Consider the following 16,584-nt stretch of genomic DNA (forward strand, 5'->3'; position numbering starts at 1 on the left):
TCCCGGTCTGGGAGGATCCCACATGCCGTGGAGCGGCTGGGCCCGTGGGCCATGGCCGCTGAGCCTGCGCGTCTGGAGCCTGTGCTCCGCAACGGGAGAGGCCACAGCAGTGAGAGGCCCGTGTACCGCAAAAAATAATAATAATTAATAATAATAATAACATTCCCTATAGATCAATAAAGATCAAGACATATAGACCTAACTCATTCTTTTTAATAGTTGCATAGTATTCCGTAATATGAATGGCCCTCACGTTTTAAAACCACTCCTTTATTAGATGACATTAGTTGTTCCCAGTGCTTTTTTTTCCCCCGGTGCTTTTTAATATTTTTTGCCAGCACTAACAAAGTTGTAATAAACATCCTTGTGTGAGTTTGTGTGTCTGTGTGTGTGTGCGTGTGCGTGCCTGCCTGCCTGCATGCACACTTACGTTTATTCCTCCAGCTTAGTTCCCCCCAAAAGAATTTCTGAGTCAAAGGGCATTTTTTATTCTATGCACTTTTTATTCTAAAAGCTGCTGTCATAATTCCTACAACAAAAGGTGGTAGCAATTTCTTCTCTCCCTACCTATGTTCGAAGATGTCGTTCTTTCTCAACTTACCAGCATTGGATGTATCTATTTGTCACGATTCAGATGTGAAAATATTTAAGATTGATTCAAGGGAGTTTTGATTTGCATTTCCCAACTCCCCTTGAGCCTTTTCCGATGTGTTGGCTGTTTTCTTTTCCCCTTCTGGCTGTTCTCTCTTCATAACCTCTGCCCGTTTTGAGGACAGTTCTGTGCCATCCCTCTGAGAGCGCAGGGATCCTTCTTTTCAGATTGTGACCTTGGGACCCCTTTGTCACTTATTTGGTCACCATTTAGAGTGCAGTATCTGCTTTAGTACAGCGCCAGGCATTACAGGGGTACTAATTCTATGCCCAGGCTTGCTTTGGATTCAAGACTACCAGCCCTCTTGAGGACCCTTGGTTGGTGCTGCTGGCACTCCTAGGTGGCTCAAATGGCCCTTCCTAACAGCTTGTCACACAAACCCCTCCAGGGTCAGTGCCCAGCTGAAGGTGGCCCACATATACAAGCAGCACCCTGACCCCTGGCACCCACAATGGGAGCCCCAATCTCCGCTTTCCATTTAGTCACCAGGGCCCTGCTGTTCCTGGGTTTGGGGGCCATTATGAAATGAGGATCCACAACTGCCGCATTTGCCCAGCCATGCATGGGACAGCTTGCCTACTGGGGGATGAAGAAAAGGCCTCCATCCATCCTGCCTGGGGCTCAGAGCTCCTGCCTCTGTTCTGACTGAGAGGCTCCACCCCTTCTGCTTTGCACCCCTTTCCCAGGGCCTTCCTCTTCCCAAGTGACCAGCAGATCGACTTGGAGCCGTGGGCAGAGCAGGTGGAGTTTGACTGCACCGAGCTGCACCAAATGCGCGTGCAGGACAATTGCATATTCTCCATCAGCCCCAAGGCTGGGAGCCTGAGTCCTGGGCAAGAGCAGACGGTGGAGTTCAAATACAGGTGCTGCCCCCACCGCCCGCCCTGCACTTCCAGTCCTGGAGACTCCCTTCCCCCCGACTCCTGGAGGACGCTGGCCTTGCACTGTGTGACTCCAGGGTACCCTGAGTGGCCACCACCCTGAGAAGGCCCCGCCTTCCCACCTGCAGGGGAAGTTTAATTTTCCTCTTGCCCCATCCCAGCTCAGGGGTTTCCACGTAGCTGCCCCAAAGCCATAAGTGTGCCATGACCTCTTGTTCTTCCACTCGTACCAGGGTTCAGTAACTCATCCCAGACTCTCTCCTCCCTTCCAGCCACCTGTTCATTGGCACTGATCGCCTCCCGGTGCTCTTCAAGGTGTCCCGTGGCCGGGAGATCCTGGTGAGGCCCAGCCCTGGTCCTGTCCTGGAAAACCAAGAGAGAGGCACAGGGAGCCGTGCTCCCCAGAGAGATGGGGTCCAGATCTCTCTGCTGGCTACTTCAGTTCCTCCCAGGGAAGGATGCTACTCACAGGCTTTTTATTTCCAGCTAAATTTCATAGGTGTGACAGTGAAGCTGGAGCAGAAGTACGTGCACTTCACCTCCACCAGCCATCAGTTCATCCCTGTCCCCATCGGCGACACACTGCCCCCAAGGCAGGTCAGTGGTCTACATTGTCCTGGTCACCAGGAGGCTTAAGTATTGATCTCTGTGTATCTGTATCAGCCCTTGACAGGATGACAAGGACTCTGCCCTCACTCTAAGAGGTGGGGTGGCAGGTTGAACCCCAAGACTGGGCAACTGGGAGACACCCAAGGCAAGAGGCTTCAGCTTCTTGGCACTGGTGCTAAACCTTTTGCCAGCCCTCATTCCCATGCAAAAGCAGGGAGTTCCTTCCTCTAACACAGGGTTCTTCAAACTTCTTTGACCATGAGCCACACTAATATATTTTGGAAAACCCAATACATACACATACAACTGAAACAAAACAAATCAATACGTGCACCACTACATGCTAAGTACTCTGATGTTTTCTTTTTTATTTTATTCTGTTCCATTTTTTAAAATGTTTTATTTATTTTATTTGACTTATTTTTATTTTTGCCTGTGTTGGGTCTTCGTTGCTGCGCGCGGGCTTTCTTCTAGTTGCGGTGAGCAGAGGCTGCTCTTCGTTGTGGTGCGCGGGCTTCTCATTGCGGTGGCTTCTCTTGTTGCGGGGCACAGGCTCTAGGCACAGGGGCTTCAGTAGTTGTGGTGCGCGGGCTCGTTAGTTGTGGCTCACGGGCTCTAGAGCGCAGGCTCAGTAGTTGTGGCGCACGAGCTTAGTTGCTCCGTGGCATGTGGGATCTTCCCAGACCAGGGCTTGAACCCATGTCCCCTGCATTGGCAGGCGTGTTCTTAACTACTGCACCACCAGGGAAGCCCTGTTCCATTTTTTAAATGCTGGACATAACCTGATAAATTGGTTTCATGTTCTGCTTACTAATGGGTCTCAGTCACAGTTTGAAAATCACTGCCCCAAAAAGGGCATCTTTCTGGCTGGAGCATGAAAAGCTAGAATGTAAATCCTCAAAGCTATAGAATTTTCTTTATTAATTGGAGGGAATCAGGTTCCTTTGTTCTGAAAATGTACATTGGAAATCTCCAAGAGAGGATATAGTATTTTCACAAACATTTCATCACTCTGAAATTTCTAACAATTGAGAAGCCCTTGTGTTTCTGGGCAGGGGCCTCTAGCCACTCAGCCTAGAGGCAGAGGAATGGGCTTCCTAGACCTGAGAGGGGGTCTCATAGTCCCGAGCTCTGCTCACTACCTTACACCACCCTTTACGCCACTGGCTTCCCAGAAGCCCCACCCAGAAGCCCAGACCCTCAAAAGAGAAGGCAAAGACTCACATGCCTCCTGGAAAGCTTTCCAGAGAGATCAGACCACTCCCCCATGGCCCTGAACATAGACAATGGAAAAGGCCCCCAGATCTGGAGAAGACCCAGTTGTACCTCCAGCCAAACTCCACAACTGCAGCCAAGCTTCCTTCTTCGTTCATAAGATGATGACAGATGGTGGCCTGGACCTGCAAGAGGGCAGAGGAAACAGAGAGAAGTGAACAGATTTAATTTACATTTTGAAGACAGAATCACTGGGACTTGCTGGGGATTGGATCTGGGAAGTAAGAGAAAGGGATGGATGAAAAATATATCGGATTCCTAGTTTGAGCCACTGGAAATATGTAGTGCCATTTGCTGAAACAAGTTACACTAGGGGGAGGAATAGGTTTTAGAGTGAAGAGTTTGGTTTGGGCTGAATTTAAGAGGCCTATAAGACAAGCAGGAGGAGTTGCTTAGTAGTAGTTGGACACCAGGTCTGAAGCTCAGAGGGTGGTCCAAACTGGAGAAGGAACATCAGCACGTTCAGGGGTGGGTGCTGAGAAAGATGAGGGGCTGGACCTAAATCCAGACAAACTCTTGATTCTCACCGTTTTCTCATCTCTAACATGGAGGCTTGGACCAGAAGATCTCTGGTTTCAGGCAGGCCATTCTTTGATTCCCCAACTTTGGAGTTAGTCTTGGGGGACCTCATATCTTCCTTCTGCTCCCTTATCTGCCTGTAAGCACAACTACCTCTAATGGCAGACGTGGAAAGTGGCAGCCTCACAGGTAATTAGAATGAGAGCTTAGAAAACGATGAAGGGTCTGGGTGGTGCATGCATGGACATTTCCCTAAATTCCAACACTAGGGACACAAGCAGTAGTGTCCCCTTATACCTTGACTAAGGTAAGTTGAGAGCAAATAAAATAAGAATTACAGATTATACTAAATGTCACAGGTTGAAAATATAGTTATATACTTCTTGGGTGATCAAGCCATATGGGAAATCAGAGGTATTTAAGGGAGCTCTGGGACTGTCAGGGTGACGTCACGGGGATCAACCTGCCCTCCTACAGTGGACACAGAATCCCAGGCTCTCTGCATTGCAGCCCAGAGCTGGTGTGGAGATTTCCCTGTTCCTTCCCCCTGCAGATTTATGAGCTGTATAACGGTGGCTCGGTGCCCGTGACATATGAGATCCAGACCAGCGTCCTGTCGCAGGTTCAGGAAAACAATTTTGATCACCCCATCTTCTGCTGCCTCAATCCCAAAGGGGAGATCCAACCAGGTACAACTGCTCTTGTCTTCTGGATCTTCTCACCTATTGAGGCCAAGGCCTACACGGTGAGCAGCAGCCTGGGCTAACACGGGCTTGGGGCAGGGGTTGGAGGTGGCCTCCCCAGCAGGCCTTGCTCTGACCAGTGCCTTCCCCCACCTTCCTAACTTCCCAGGTGGATGTGCCCATACACATCCTGGGATGGAACTCAGCCATCATCCACTTCCAGGGAGTGGGCTATGACCCTCACAGCATGGGCGACACAGCCCCATTCCACAACATCTCCTCATGGGACAATAGCTCCATCCACTCGAGGCTGATGGTTCCTGGACAGGTAGGGGGAAGGGAGCTGGGAAGGCCTGAGTCCTAGGAGGAGACTGAGGGTCCAGGGTGTCCACTGCGGAGGGATGGGGAGGCTGAGAAAGAGAGACGGAGTTGAGAAGACAGGGATACAGAGGTGAACCTGGAACCAGCCCTCCTCCAGATTTAGGAGGCATCACCAGCTCCATGAGAGGCTTACCCTGCCACCTAGTGCCCACAGGTGTTTCTGCTCCAGCCACTCCACCTGCTGCAGGGCCCTCCATCCGCCCTTGCCTCTGGGCATTGGGATGGAGGTATTGAAAGGAGTAGAAAGAAGCTCTGCCATTCTAGGGCTCTGAGATATTATCTTCATATACAGCAGTCTCTCCGCTGGACCTAGACGGATTTTGCTGAAATATCTAGGGTCAGTAACACTACCTTTAGTTCACACAGTCCTCACTGTTGGGAGGTCTGACACATCCATCCATTTCCCCACTGATCCACATGCCTGTTGATTCATCCATGTATCTCTCCATCCATCCATCCATGCACTCATCCAGTTACTATCTGCCAATACATCTGCCTGTCCACTCTTCCACTCCTACCCTCTTTGGACTCTTACTGAAGGATGAGTACTGTGGGGTCACAGAAGAGCCAGACAAAGTCTCAGCTCTGGAGGCACTCAGGGTCTAGACAGAGAGAAAGTGCCCCTTCCATGGCCTCAATCTTTCCAGATACCCCTACAACACAGCTCCTGCTGTGTGCCCAGTGAAGATGCCAACAGCTGATCACCTACTAATTTACAACCATCCTTCAGAGACTCAAATTTTGTTGGCTTTACTTCTGCCTTCTCTAAGCGAATTCTAATTTCTCAGCCCTTCCAAGCCTATTTTAATGGTCAAAATCATAGGCTTTAGAGTGAGACTGTCAGGGTTTATCCCAGCTGTGCCTGTGAGAGACCTTTGGAAAATTATTTATGCTCTCTGAACCTTAGCAGTACATCTATAGAGTGAAGATGATTAGTAGTACCTATATATAGTAGTGGCCTATATATTGGGCCACTGTGAGGATCAAATGCATGTCAGTTACCTACAGTGGTACCTGGCCTGTTGAAAGCACTCAGTGACTGGTAGTGGTTGCTATGCTTAGTATGTCTTCACCTCCCAAAGTTGCTGTTGTGTTGTCTCCACCAACAGAACGTCTTCCTGTCCCAATCTCATATCTCCCTGGGAAACATTCCTGTGCAGAGCAAGTGCAGCCGCCTGCTGTTCCTCAACAACATCTCCAAGAATGAGACAATTGTCTTTGTCTGGCAGCGGAAGGCTCTAGACTTTGGGGAGGTGAGAGTTCCCTGTGTTTGCAGAATCAGAACCTCCAGAGGGGCTCTAGACTCACCCCATCCCATCCCACCCCATTCCACTCTATCCCATCCCATCCCCTATCCCATCTTGTCCCATCCAATCCCTGTGAAGCTCCAGAGACTCCTTCCCAAAATAAATAGGTGTCTGTGAGTCCTATGAGAGGAAAGGTGGCTCCCGAAGAGACGATCCCATTTGTGGTGACCCTGAAGGCCTCAGTGCATGCCAGCTTCTATAGCATGGACCTGGTATGCAAGGTAGGATCAGCCTTAGTGAGAAGCTGGGATGGTGCACAGCTCCAGTCTTGAGGTGTGGGGTGGTCTGTGAGATCCCCAGACCCCCAGAGAGAGGCAAAGGCCAACCTCTGGAAGAGTGGGGAGCCCACAGCACAGGCCCAGGCCAAGGCCCTCCAGACCTTGGTCTTCTCTCTCCTTGTCCTGAGCTGCAGGTGTACCGGCAGAAACTCCTGATGCAGTACCGTAAGGAACTGCAGGAGTGGGAGGACGAGAAGCTGCGGCAGGAAGTGGAGTTCACCATCACAGATAGGAAAGCAAAGGTGAGGAGGGCAGGGTGGGCTTTGAACACCACAGAGCTTTCTGATTGACCTTGCCAGAGGGGACAGAGGTGGTGGTCAGAGGTGGTCCTAAAAAACTGGTCAACCTGACTTAAGAGATTAGATTTCTTTCATTAGGCTAAGCATAGCACATCCCCAAAGACTCTCTGGATACTGAAAGCTGGCTGACCATTCCCTGCTTCATGTAGCCTGTATTTAACGAATACCCACCCAGTGCTGGGCACTGGGGACCCAGGGGAAACCAGGCAGAGCTCACCTTCTGATGGAAGAGAGTGTGGCGTAGTGGTTTCAGGTACAGGCTCTGGAAACAAATTGCCTGGGTTTGTTTCCTGACTTTGATGATTTCCAGCTCTGTGATCTTAGTCAAGTTATTTAACCTCTTAGTTCCCTCAACTGTATAATGGGGGGTAATATGACATCTGAGACTGGCTTCAAGATAATCCAGAGATGGGGTATAGATGAGACAAAATTGGCCATGAACTGCTAATTGTTGAAGCTGGGTGGGGGGTAATGGAAGATTCTTTGTAGCACTCTCTCCACTTTTGTATACTTTTGAAATTTTCCATATTAAGAAGGTTAAAAAGGGAGTTCCCTGGTGGCCTAGTGGTTAGGATTCCGGGCTTCCACTGCCATGGCCCAGATTCAATCCCTGGTCAGGGAACTGAGATCCCACAAGCCGTGCAGCATGGCCAAAAAATAAAAAGGTTAAAAAGAAAAATTGTTATTAAAATATTTTATTTTATTCTTTTTTAAATTTATTTTATTTATTTATTTTTGGCTGCATTTGGTTTTCATTGCTGCGTGCAGGCTTTCTCTAGTTGCGGCGAGTGGGGGCTACTCTTCATTGCGGTACGTGGGCTTCTCATTGTGGTGGCTTCTCTTGTTGCGGAGCATGGGCTGTAGGCGAGAGGGCTTCAGTAGTTGTGGCACGCGGGCTCAGTAGTTGTGGTTCACAGGTTCTAGAGCGCAGGCTCAGTAGCTGTGGCGTACGGGCTTAGTTGCTACGTGGCATGTGGGATCTTCCCAGACCAGGGCTCAAACCCATGTCCCCTTCATTGGCAGGTGGATTCTTAACCACTGCACCACCAGGGAAGTCCCAAAATATTTTAAAATGTGAATAAATTGTTATCTGCTTTGTGGCACTGCTGTGAGGATTAAATGAGTTAATGCATGTAAAGTGCCTACAACAGTGCGTGGCACCCAGTAAGCACTCACTAAACATGGGCTATTACTATTTATGCAGGGAAGACTGATAATAAATGATACAAAATATCCACCTTGGATCCTCCTCCCCACGGTTGCATTCTTTTTTTTTTTTTTTTTTTGGTCTGTGTTGGGCCTTCATTGCTACACGCGGGCTTTCTCTAGTTGCAGTGAGCAGGGGCTACTCTTCATTGTGTTGCTTCTTATTGCAGTGGCTTCTCTTGTTGCGGAGCATGGGCTCTAGGCACACGGGCCTCAGTAGCTGTGGCGCACAGGCTCAGTAGTTGTGGTGCACAGGCTTAGTTGCTCTCCAGCACGTGGCATCTTCCCTGACCAGAGCTCAAACCCGTGACCCCTGCATTGGCAGGCGTATTCTTAACCACTGCGCCACCAGGGAAGTCCCCACGGTTGCATTCTTGCACCTCGATCACCCCTGTGTACTCCACACTGAACCCCCAGGGAGACACTACTCCCCTCTGAACCTCTGGCCCAACTGTGAAGGCAAATCATGTCTTGAAGGCTATAGGAGAAGGGATTTCTGAATTAAGGCTTAATAAGGGAGGCTGTTTCCTTATCAAACCAAACCACAAAGCTCCAGGGCACCAGACAAGTACCCTTGGGGCAGCCTGCATTGTTTGGTGGCATCTCCATTTCTTTCCTTTAGTTAGGTAACCAGATTTTCCAAGTCTGCAGGCAGCACTTCCCTAGGGAAGGTTCGGGAGGAGGGTGTGGCTGGGGGTTGGGCAGAACCAAGAAGGCAGCAGGTGCTGACATTGACTTCAGGCCCTCCGTGGGTCAGCAGGAAGGGGAGGAAGAGGGGAGTCCCTCTAGGCCTCTTGCATCCTAAGCAGGGGTCTCTTTGCTTCCACAGAGAAGGGCGTATTGTACAGCTTGTGAACCCGTGAGGAAGTACAGGGTGAGGACGTGAGCCCAGGCCTATCTCCTCGGGAGAACTTGAGAGGATCCTTGCTTCCTCTCCAGAGATACCTCCAACCTCTGGTCTAGTCTCCTGGAAGGGAGGGATGAAAGTGCCAATGGGTGGGGATGAAATGCCAGGGGTGTCACAAAAGACCTGGTTGGGGGGCTAGGGACACATCAGTGATGGGAGTGCAGTCCCTAAGCCCCTGTCATCCATGCCTCCCCTTTCCCAAAGACGCTGCCCCCCATCAAGAACCAGTGGTGTCTCAAGCGGCCAACCAGCTGGAACCTTAAGATCGCAAAGGAGGAGACACGCTGGCCATGCCCCCAGCCGCCCTCGCCAAGGATGCTCAGCTTAAGCCTCACTGCCCACGCCCATGCCACCGACTACTTCCTGGCCAACTTCTTCTCTGACTTTCCCCGCCACTTCTTGCACCGGTGAACTCTCAGGGAGGGAGGGGTCTGCTTTCTCTGCTCTCTGCCACCCTCCCGCTCTAGAACAGGACTGCCCAGACCTAACCCTTGCTGAGGGCTTGGAGCACGAGCACGTGCAGCATCACTGGGACTTCTGGGGCACTGCTGGGCCCAGAATGCCCCCATTACTGTTAGGCCCTTATGAGGAGGGGGCAAAGAGCCAGAGCCCCTGGGGAACCCACTTAGGCTTCCCTGCCTCCCCTCCTTCCTTCCTTTTCCAACTTGGAGCCTCTCCATGTCCTGTGCCAACTCTGAGAGTTGGGCTTGGTTCCCCAAATGCAGCAGCACTATGTTGGGTTAAGGCTGGGGGCTGTCCCAGACTCACCTATGTCCTCATGACTGGGCAGCCACCACCACTGCTCATGCCCCCAACCCCGGCATGGTGGCTTGCCCAGGCCACTCAGAATGCTACGGCCTTCCCCAGGGGGCTGCCAAAGAGGAAGTACCCCAGGGAGGAGTCGGAGGCTGGTGAGGAAGAATCCCCGGACAAGTGGGCCCCTGTCTCCAAGCAGGAGAAGCAGCTCCTGACTGACTGTCTCACCACCATAATCAGGTGACCACCCACCCCCTAAACTCTCACCCCTCCATCTCCCTAGTTCATTCGTCAATTCTGGGTCCACCCAGAGCCCCTGAAATCCCAGCCCTTCCTTTCCTGAAAGGTAGAACTTCCTCACAAGATCCTTCCACTGGTGGTCCCAGGCCCTCCAGGATGGTACAGCTCTAATGGAGGGATCCTCAGGGCTGGGTCCCGAGTTCTGCCTTGTCATGGCTGGTAGATGTGGTCTGGAGCCAGTTCACTGTCTCTCCAGGGCTCCGGCCCTCATCTGTGTAACTCTGACATCCTGGCTCTTCCTCTACCATATAATGTTCACCTTTAAGAATCCACGGGGCCCAGAGATGCCTTTTTCTAAAGAAGGAATGGGAGGAAGCAACTGATCAGGGGCTCCCCTCCCCGCACCTAGCACCCGTTTGTGGACACAGTAGTCAAGAACCACCCCTTGGGGAACCCTGAAGCCAGAGCCCCCCACAGGGGGCTGCCAGGCCTCTCAGTGAGGACCTCCTCCTCCTCCCTGCCACCCAGGGGTCTGCTGGAGGACAAGATCTTCCATGAGGCTGTGGACCGAAACCTGGTGGAGCAAATGCCTTACTTCCGCCAGTTCTGGAATGAGCAGTCGGCAAGGTTCATGGCCCAGAACAGCAGCCTGCACTTAGTGCCAGCCGTGGCTCAGTCCTCCAACAGCTCTGAGGTCAGCAAAGACAAAGAGGAGGAGGAAGACAAGCGGAGGCTGAGGAAGAAGGAAGAGGGGGGAGAGGAGAAGGAGGATGAAGAGGAAGAGGAGGAGCTGGAGGAGGAGGAAGAGAAGTTGCCCTGGACGGGGATGAAGCCCACGCCACAGCCCACGTCCCAGGAGTCCCCGAAATGGCAGTGGCAGCAACAGCTGAAGGTCTTACTGAGGGAGAAGCAAGAGCAGGATGAGAAGGAGGCCATCAGCCGGTAAGCAGCCAGACCAAGTTGAGGGTTTGGCGGGGCGGGGTGGGGGGGTCAAGTGCAGAAGGATCCTAGGAGGCAACGGTGTGCTGGGGCTCTACCTGTGTGAGCTTCTCTTTCCAACTCAGTGTTCATTGACGTCACTGTTGGACGCTTAAGGCCTCACTGGGAGTATTTACGAAATGGCGATCCAAGCTTTAATTTTCTTCTCCAAGAGCAGACTATTAACGTTTACCATCACACCACTTCCAGGAGGGTGATTATAGCCGTCAGAGTCTCTTAAATGAGTTTTTAGAGCCAGGAGAAAAGTACCACCTCTTCTTGCACCGCCTTTCCCTGGGGCTGCTCTGGCGCTTTCTGTCCGTGGTGAGATTCCCCAGGAGTCCCTTCTGCACCGTCTCATCGCTCGATGCCTTTCCCCAACCCTGGCCCTGGGATGGGGACTCCGATTGCCTGGGTTCGAATCCCACCACGTGTACCAGCAGCGTGACGTTTGGCAACTTGGTCTGTTTAAGTCGTAGTTTGAACGTCTGTAAAATTGGAACGAGGATGCTTCATAGTGTTGGGAGGGCGGGGAGTTAAAATGAGAATCCACGTAGAGCACGCGGCAAACGATACAGCACAGAGGAGGCCAGCGGAGAAGGAGAGCGCGGTCGGTGGCGGCGCTGACCCCGGCGCCCCCGCCTCCCGCCCCGTAGGCTCCCGGCTTTCGTTAGCCTGCAGGAGGCGCTGCTGGAGAACATGATCCAGAACGTCCTGGTGGAGGCGAGCCGCGGGGAGGTGGTGCTCACTTCGCGGCCACGCGTCATCGCCCCGCCGCCGCTCAGCGTTCCCAGGTCGGGGGGCCCGGGCCAGCGGCCGCTGGAGGGGCGCGAGGGGCTGCAGGGGCGGGCAGGCTCGGCGGGAAGCCTCTCCCCGACCCCCCCCCCTACCTGGGGCTTTCTGTCATCCAGGATTCTGACTCCCGACTCGCTGCCGGCGGCGTCCCCGGGGCCGCAGCAAGCGGAGATGCCGGGCTCGACTAAGCCGCCCCCCACCAACTGTTTGCAGACGCCAGCGCCCACCCGCTCCGACCTGCAGCTCTAGGTTCCTCCCGCCCCCCTCTCCATCACCCCTCAGTAAAGCATCTAGCTTTTTTCCCCTATATCTGCCTTGACTTTATTTCCCCGACGCGACAAGAACTCGCGCGCGCGGTCTGAGAGGGACAGTTGGTGGAAGCGGCCAAGGTGGACCGCCTCGACTCATTGGAGACTTAGGGGCTGGGAGGTTGCGCCTCTCCACTCCACTCGGCAGCTGGGCAAGAGTTCTCGCTGCTCGCTGCCAGGCGCTGGACCTGGTCTGGCCAGTGGAGGGCGCTTCGGGCGGGGCCTGGCTGGCCTTTGACCCAGCAGAGCCGGGTGGACAGGAGCCGAGCGCCAGGCCTGGTCTGCGCAGCAGGTGGCCGCGGAGCAAGGTCGCCACCCCTACCCCTTCTCCTCCGCGCTTGCTCTAAGGCTCGGCCCTTCCACCTCTAGCTTTTTCTCAGCATCTGCCGGGCTCCCGGGACTCTGCTGAGGTTGGGAAATCGAGGCACTTCGCGGAGGGCCAAGAACTAGATGCTGCGGTGCGGGTGGAGATCATCGCTAGACAGCGGGCCACAGAGCCTACTAAACGACTCCCATCGTGAATCTGAATCCCCAGACCAGGGGATGTCCCACTTTCCCTAGGATGCCCACCTCCGGTTCCCCCTAACCTCCGCCTGGCAGCCGCTGTCCTCGGCTCCTCCCCCCCCCCCCCGAGGCAGGTGGGTGGAAAAGTGACATCTGGTGTTGTTCCAGAGGCGCCCAGGTCCCCGACACCCCCCCTCCACCGCCACCGCCAAGGCCTCGGAGGAGCTCCGGCCCCAAAGCCTAGGCGGGGGCGGGGAGAGGGGCGCTCCGCCTCCTCTGAGTCAATATTTGCCTCGAGCAAACGGGCGCCCGGACAGGTGTGAGTGTGTGTGTGCGTGCGTGCGTGCGTGTGTGTGTGTGTGTGTGTGTGTGTCTAGGGGCGGGGTCTGAGTAGGCCGTATAAAGCGCGCTGAGCCGGGGCTCCGGCACAAGCTCGGGGCGTGCGCTGGGGACCAAGCCAGGCAGGGCCCGGCCGGGTGGAGGGTGGCCAGGAAGGGAGGGGCGGGCCAGGTGCGCACCTGTAGTGGCCACTGAGGCCGCCGACGTGTCAGCCGCCGACGCGCGCAGGGGAGGGCGGCAGCTAGCGGAGTGCTGTGCCGCACTGCGCTCGCCGAAGACCAGGACCAGGAGACCACCGAGGGCCACAGCCTGGCCCCGGGCCCTCCGCTCCCGCCCCGCGACGAGCCCCTCGCACAAACCGGACCTGAGCGTTTTGTTCGTTCGGCTCGCGTGAGGCAGGGGCGGCCTCTCAGCAACCGCCCGGGGGCCCGGCCCGATCGCCACGCAAGCACCTGTCGCCGCCGCCGCCGCCATAAGGGTCGGAGAGGCTGTGCGCCGCTCCCCGGGGAGATCCGGCTCCCATCCGGCCCCGCCCGCCCTGCCTGGTCCTGCCCGCAACTCCTGGGCAGCCCGGCTCGATTCCGGATAATACGGGCCGGCCGAGCAGGCTCCACCGGGTGGCATGGGGGGCTGTGGGCCTGCTCAGGAGCCCTTCCGGAGGTGAAAACCCGGCTTCTAGTCCGGCTCTGTCCCAGCGACTTCTGTGGCCTTGGGCAAGTCATTTCATGGCCTCTCCTCGGGCTTTCCTCCAACCCCCATCCCCCATTTGCGCAATGAGGGGGGTTGGTCTGGTCTCCCGCGTGGGCCCCACCAGTCCCCATATCCTAGTTTCTGGGCTTTTAGCAGTACTTTTGAGGCCCCTGACCTGGGAAGTTTGAGGCTCTCAAGGGGTTGGACCAACAGCTATGAGGTGTGGGAAATCTGGACGGGGGGAGCTAGAATCACAGTGGATCAAGTCCCGCTCCTCCACATACCTTTGACGCTGACATCCTGAGGGTTCACTCCCTGCCATCTCCTTGACCCATCCTTCAGTCTTCCCATGTTCAAGACAGACAGACTGATCGCAAAGGACAAACACGGGGTCCGGTAGCCCTTTTGCCTGATGGGGTTCCCAGGCACTGCAGCTCACTGCCTTTCCCAAACTTCATAATCCCAAGGCCTCTTGTTTCAGTCAGCTGGAGATGGGGTAGGTCTGAGTGGCCCTCAGATTAGGTGGGAGTCCATGGGTCATTAGCCACAACCCAAACCTAGGACAGACCACCCCCCTTTTCAGTGACTCAAAGTGTTAAGATCCGACATGGGGGAGGAGGATGAAGATTGCCGTAGACCCCTGGCCTCCTGCTCGGAGAGCCTAGAACTGAGGCCTGGGGTCAGTCTGAGCTCCCAGGCAAGTCTCTGCCCTGCGATTCCAGGTGTACTCCATTCCACCTCCCAGAACTGATGGTGGTGCTGAGCCAGCCCCAGGGGGAAGGGCCAGTTGGAGGTCAGGGGTGGAAGGAAGGCTCCTTGGACAACAGTAAGGAGCCCAGTTTCCCCTAAGGGCGAGGAAGCATTATGGGGAGGGACAGGACCCCACACACCCAGGCCGAGGCAGTCCCCAGGGAGATGGGAATGAGGGTCAGGAGTCACTGGTCCCTCCTGACTCCAATTTGGATGTTCCTGGGCGTGCTGGCTTTCCCCCTCCAATTTCCGCCCCACTTCACTGCCACCCCTCACCCAACTACCCGCAGGCTCCACAGGATCTGCTGAGTCCTTGGCACAGAGAAAGGGAGGGGGAGGGGATGAGATGGCTCTGACAGATCCCAGGCAGGTCTGGGGAGAGGGTGGACTGCAGGCTGGATCTCCGTGCAGCAGCCTGGGCCATGAGGGCGAGGAGAAGTCCATGGGTCCCAGGCTGGGTGTGTGCAGCCCCTATCCTGGCCTCCCTGACCAGGCTTCTGTCCTGGGCCCAGCCTGGCACTGATTGATTTGCCTGGCCCTGGTGCTGGCACATCTTCCCTGTGTCTTTGAGGGCTTCCTCTCCCCTCCCCCAAACATGGAAGGTGGCTAGAGCAATCCCCCTCTGGCTAGGATTCCAGATTCTGGGGCTGCACAACAAAAAGGTCTCCCCTTGGAATGACCGCCCCCCAACACACACACACACACACACACACACACACACACACACACACACAGCAGTCCTGCGGGTGGGGGTGAGAAGAATGAGGCCACCAGTGAGCTGGGGTCTGCCCTTGTGACAGAGAGCCAGTGCCTCTTCCCCCGCTGCGGGGGCCGGCAATTTCCCCAGACCTCCACGCCCCCCATCCCCTAGACCCGCATTTCCTGGACCTGGCCGGGGATCTGGCCTCTCCTCCAGGTCCATCCTCCCTTGCCTGGCCAGGGGCGGAGTCTCCAGGCGCCAGGCAGCCCTGCAGGTGCAGGGCTTGGGAGGGGGGTGCTCAGCAGCTGGTGTTCGAGGCGGCCCCCACCCCCTCCCCCTTCCTGCTCAAAGCCGGAGCCTGCTTCCTGTCATCCCTGTCAGCACCCTGAGCGGGGGAGGGGACAGGTAATGGAGGAAGCGGAAAAAGGGAAAGAGCAGTTGGAGTGTGGCTGGCCTTAGGGGGACCAGGGAACTGCCCATGAGAATTGGAGAAGGATGAGCAAGAGAGTGGAGAATCCACGCAGAAGCACAGAGGGACAGACAGAGGGTGCAGCCCGGAGGGTGTGGAAGATTTCAGGGTCCAGAGAGGCTGCAGACACCGCCCCCCCAACCCCAGATTGTGAAAGTGAGAGCTAGAGAGAGACCAGAGATACACAGAGGCAATGTGAGATAACAAGGGATGTACACTCCAGAGAGATGGGATTTGAAGATGCTGGGTCAGAGGTCAGGGTAACCAGGGATGGAAGAGACAGCGTGTGAGGGGGAAGGGGGAGGCTATGTGAAAACAGCCTCCATCCCACCCCACGTCGGGATGGGGAAATTACCCACAACAAAGGAGAAAGAGGTGGCTTCTATGTGACCTGCAAACGTGAGCCAGGGCTGGAAGTAGAGGTGATACCCCTATCTTGGGAGACCCATCTCTCCCCACTAAAGGGCAGACGGTGAAGAGGCACAAAGCTCAGGCCACGTGAGTAGTGAGGGGCGTGGATCTGACTCCATCTCTCCCACTTTCTCTCTTGGCCACAGCTGGACAGACAGCTGTGGCAGCTGCCTTGGCCCCACTACCCACCTGCTGATTCTGGCCCAGCCGTGGAACTTCTGGGTGTGGAGGCTGCCCAGGGTCTATGTAAGAGTGTGGAGACCTGGGAGTGGAGGCACCGGGGGACGGGAGGGCTTGCACACAGGCGCTAATCCCCAATCCAGCCAAGGCAGAAGCGGAGCCTCACTGACCTTCTCGGAGATTAGTCCCCATGACGACAGTGGCAACTCACCCCCTCATTCGGGCTAGGTCAGGTGTGTGTGAGAAAAGTGGGGAGTGGGGAGTCGGGGTGCAGGCAGAGGCTCGGTGGGGAGGGAAGGGAGCCTTCCCTTCCCGAGGCATCACAGGATCACAGGAGTCAGGGCTGGGAGGCCCTTCCAGGATCAGCAATTAGCTTAGTTTTCAGGTACAAAACTGTGGCCCCAAGATGGGGAATGACCTGCCCAAGGCCACATATGGAGCCAGGAAAAGCACCGGGACCAGAAGTC

At 55.1% G+C, this 16,584-nt stretch overlaps 1 protein-coding gene across 1 annotated transcript in view; it reads left to right on the forward strand.

The window, feature by feature from the left end:
* The window catches only part of CFAP65 (cilia and flagella associated protein 65), a gene marked incomplete at both ends in the record, with an annotated part of 41,478 nt that extends 29,463 nt beyond the window's left edge, over positions 1 to 12,015 (forward strand). Inside the window, 14 exons of the mRNA XM_079710764.1 lie at positions 1,339 to 1,515; positions 1,806 to 1,872; positions 2,020 to 2,130; positions 4,490 to 4,681; positions 4,789 to 4,947; positions 6,110 to 6,253; positions 6,415 to 6,528; positions 6,720 to 6,827; positions 8,920 to 8,964; positions 9,202 to 9,404; positions 9,865 to 9,993; positions 10,522 to 10,935; positions 11,628 to 11,765; positions 11,883 to 12,015. Coding sequence (XP_079566890.1) covers positions 1,339 to 1,515; positions 1,806 to 1,872; positions 2,020 to 2,130; positions 4,490 to 4,681; positions 4,789 to 4,947; positions 6,110 to 6,253; positions 6,415 to 6,528; positions 6,720 to 6,827; positions 8,920 to 8,964; positions 9,202 to 9,404; positions 9,865 to 9,993; positions 10,522 to 10,935; positions 11,628 to 11,765; positions 11,883 to 12,015 — 2,134 coding nt within the window. The remainder of the gene's footprint in view (positions 1 to 1,338; positions 1,516 to 1,805; positions 1,873 to 2,019; positions 2,131 to 4,489; positions 4,682 to 4,788; positions 4,948 to 6,109; positions 6,254 to 6,414; positions 6,529 to 6,719; positions 6,828 to 8,919; positions 8,965 to 9,201; positions 9,405 to 9,864; positions 9,994 to 10,521; positions 10,936 to 11,627; positions 11,766 to 11,882) is intronic.
* Positions 12,016 to 16,584: the final 4,569 nt, after the last annotated feature.

Source organism: Hyperoodon ampullatus (genome assembly GCF_949752795.1).
Source record: "Hyperoodon ampullatus genome assembly, chromosome: 8".
In the NCBI taxonomy this organism is placed as follows: Eukaryota; Metazoa; Chordata; class Mammalia; order Artiodactyla; family Ziphiidae; genus Hyperoodon; species Hyperoodon ampullatus.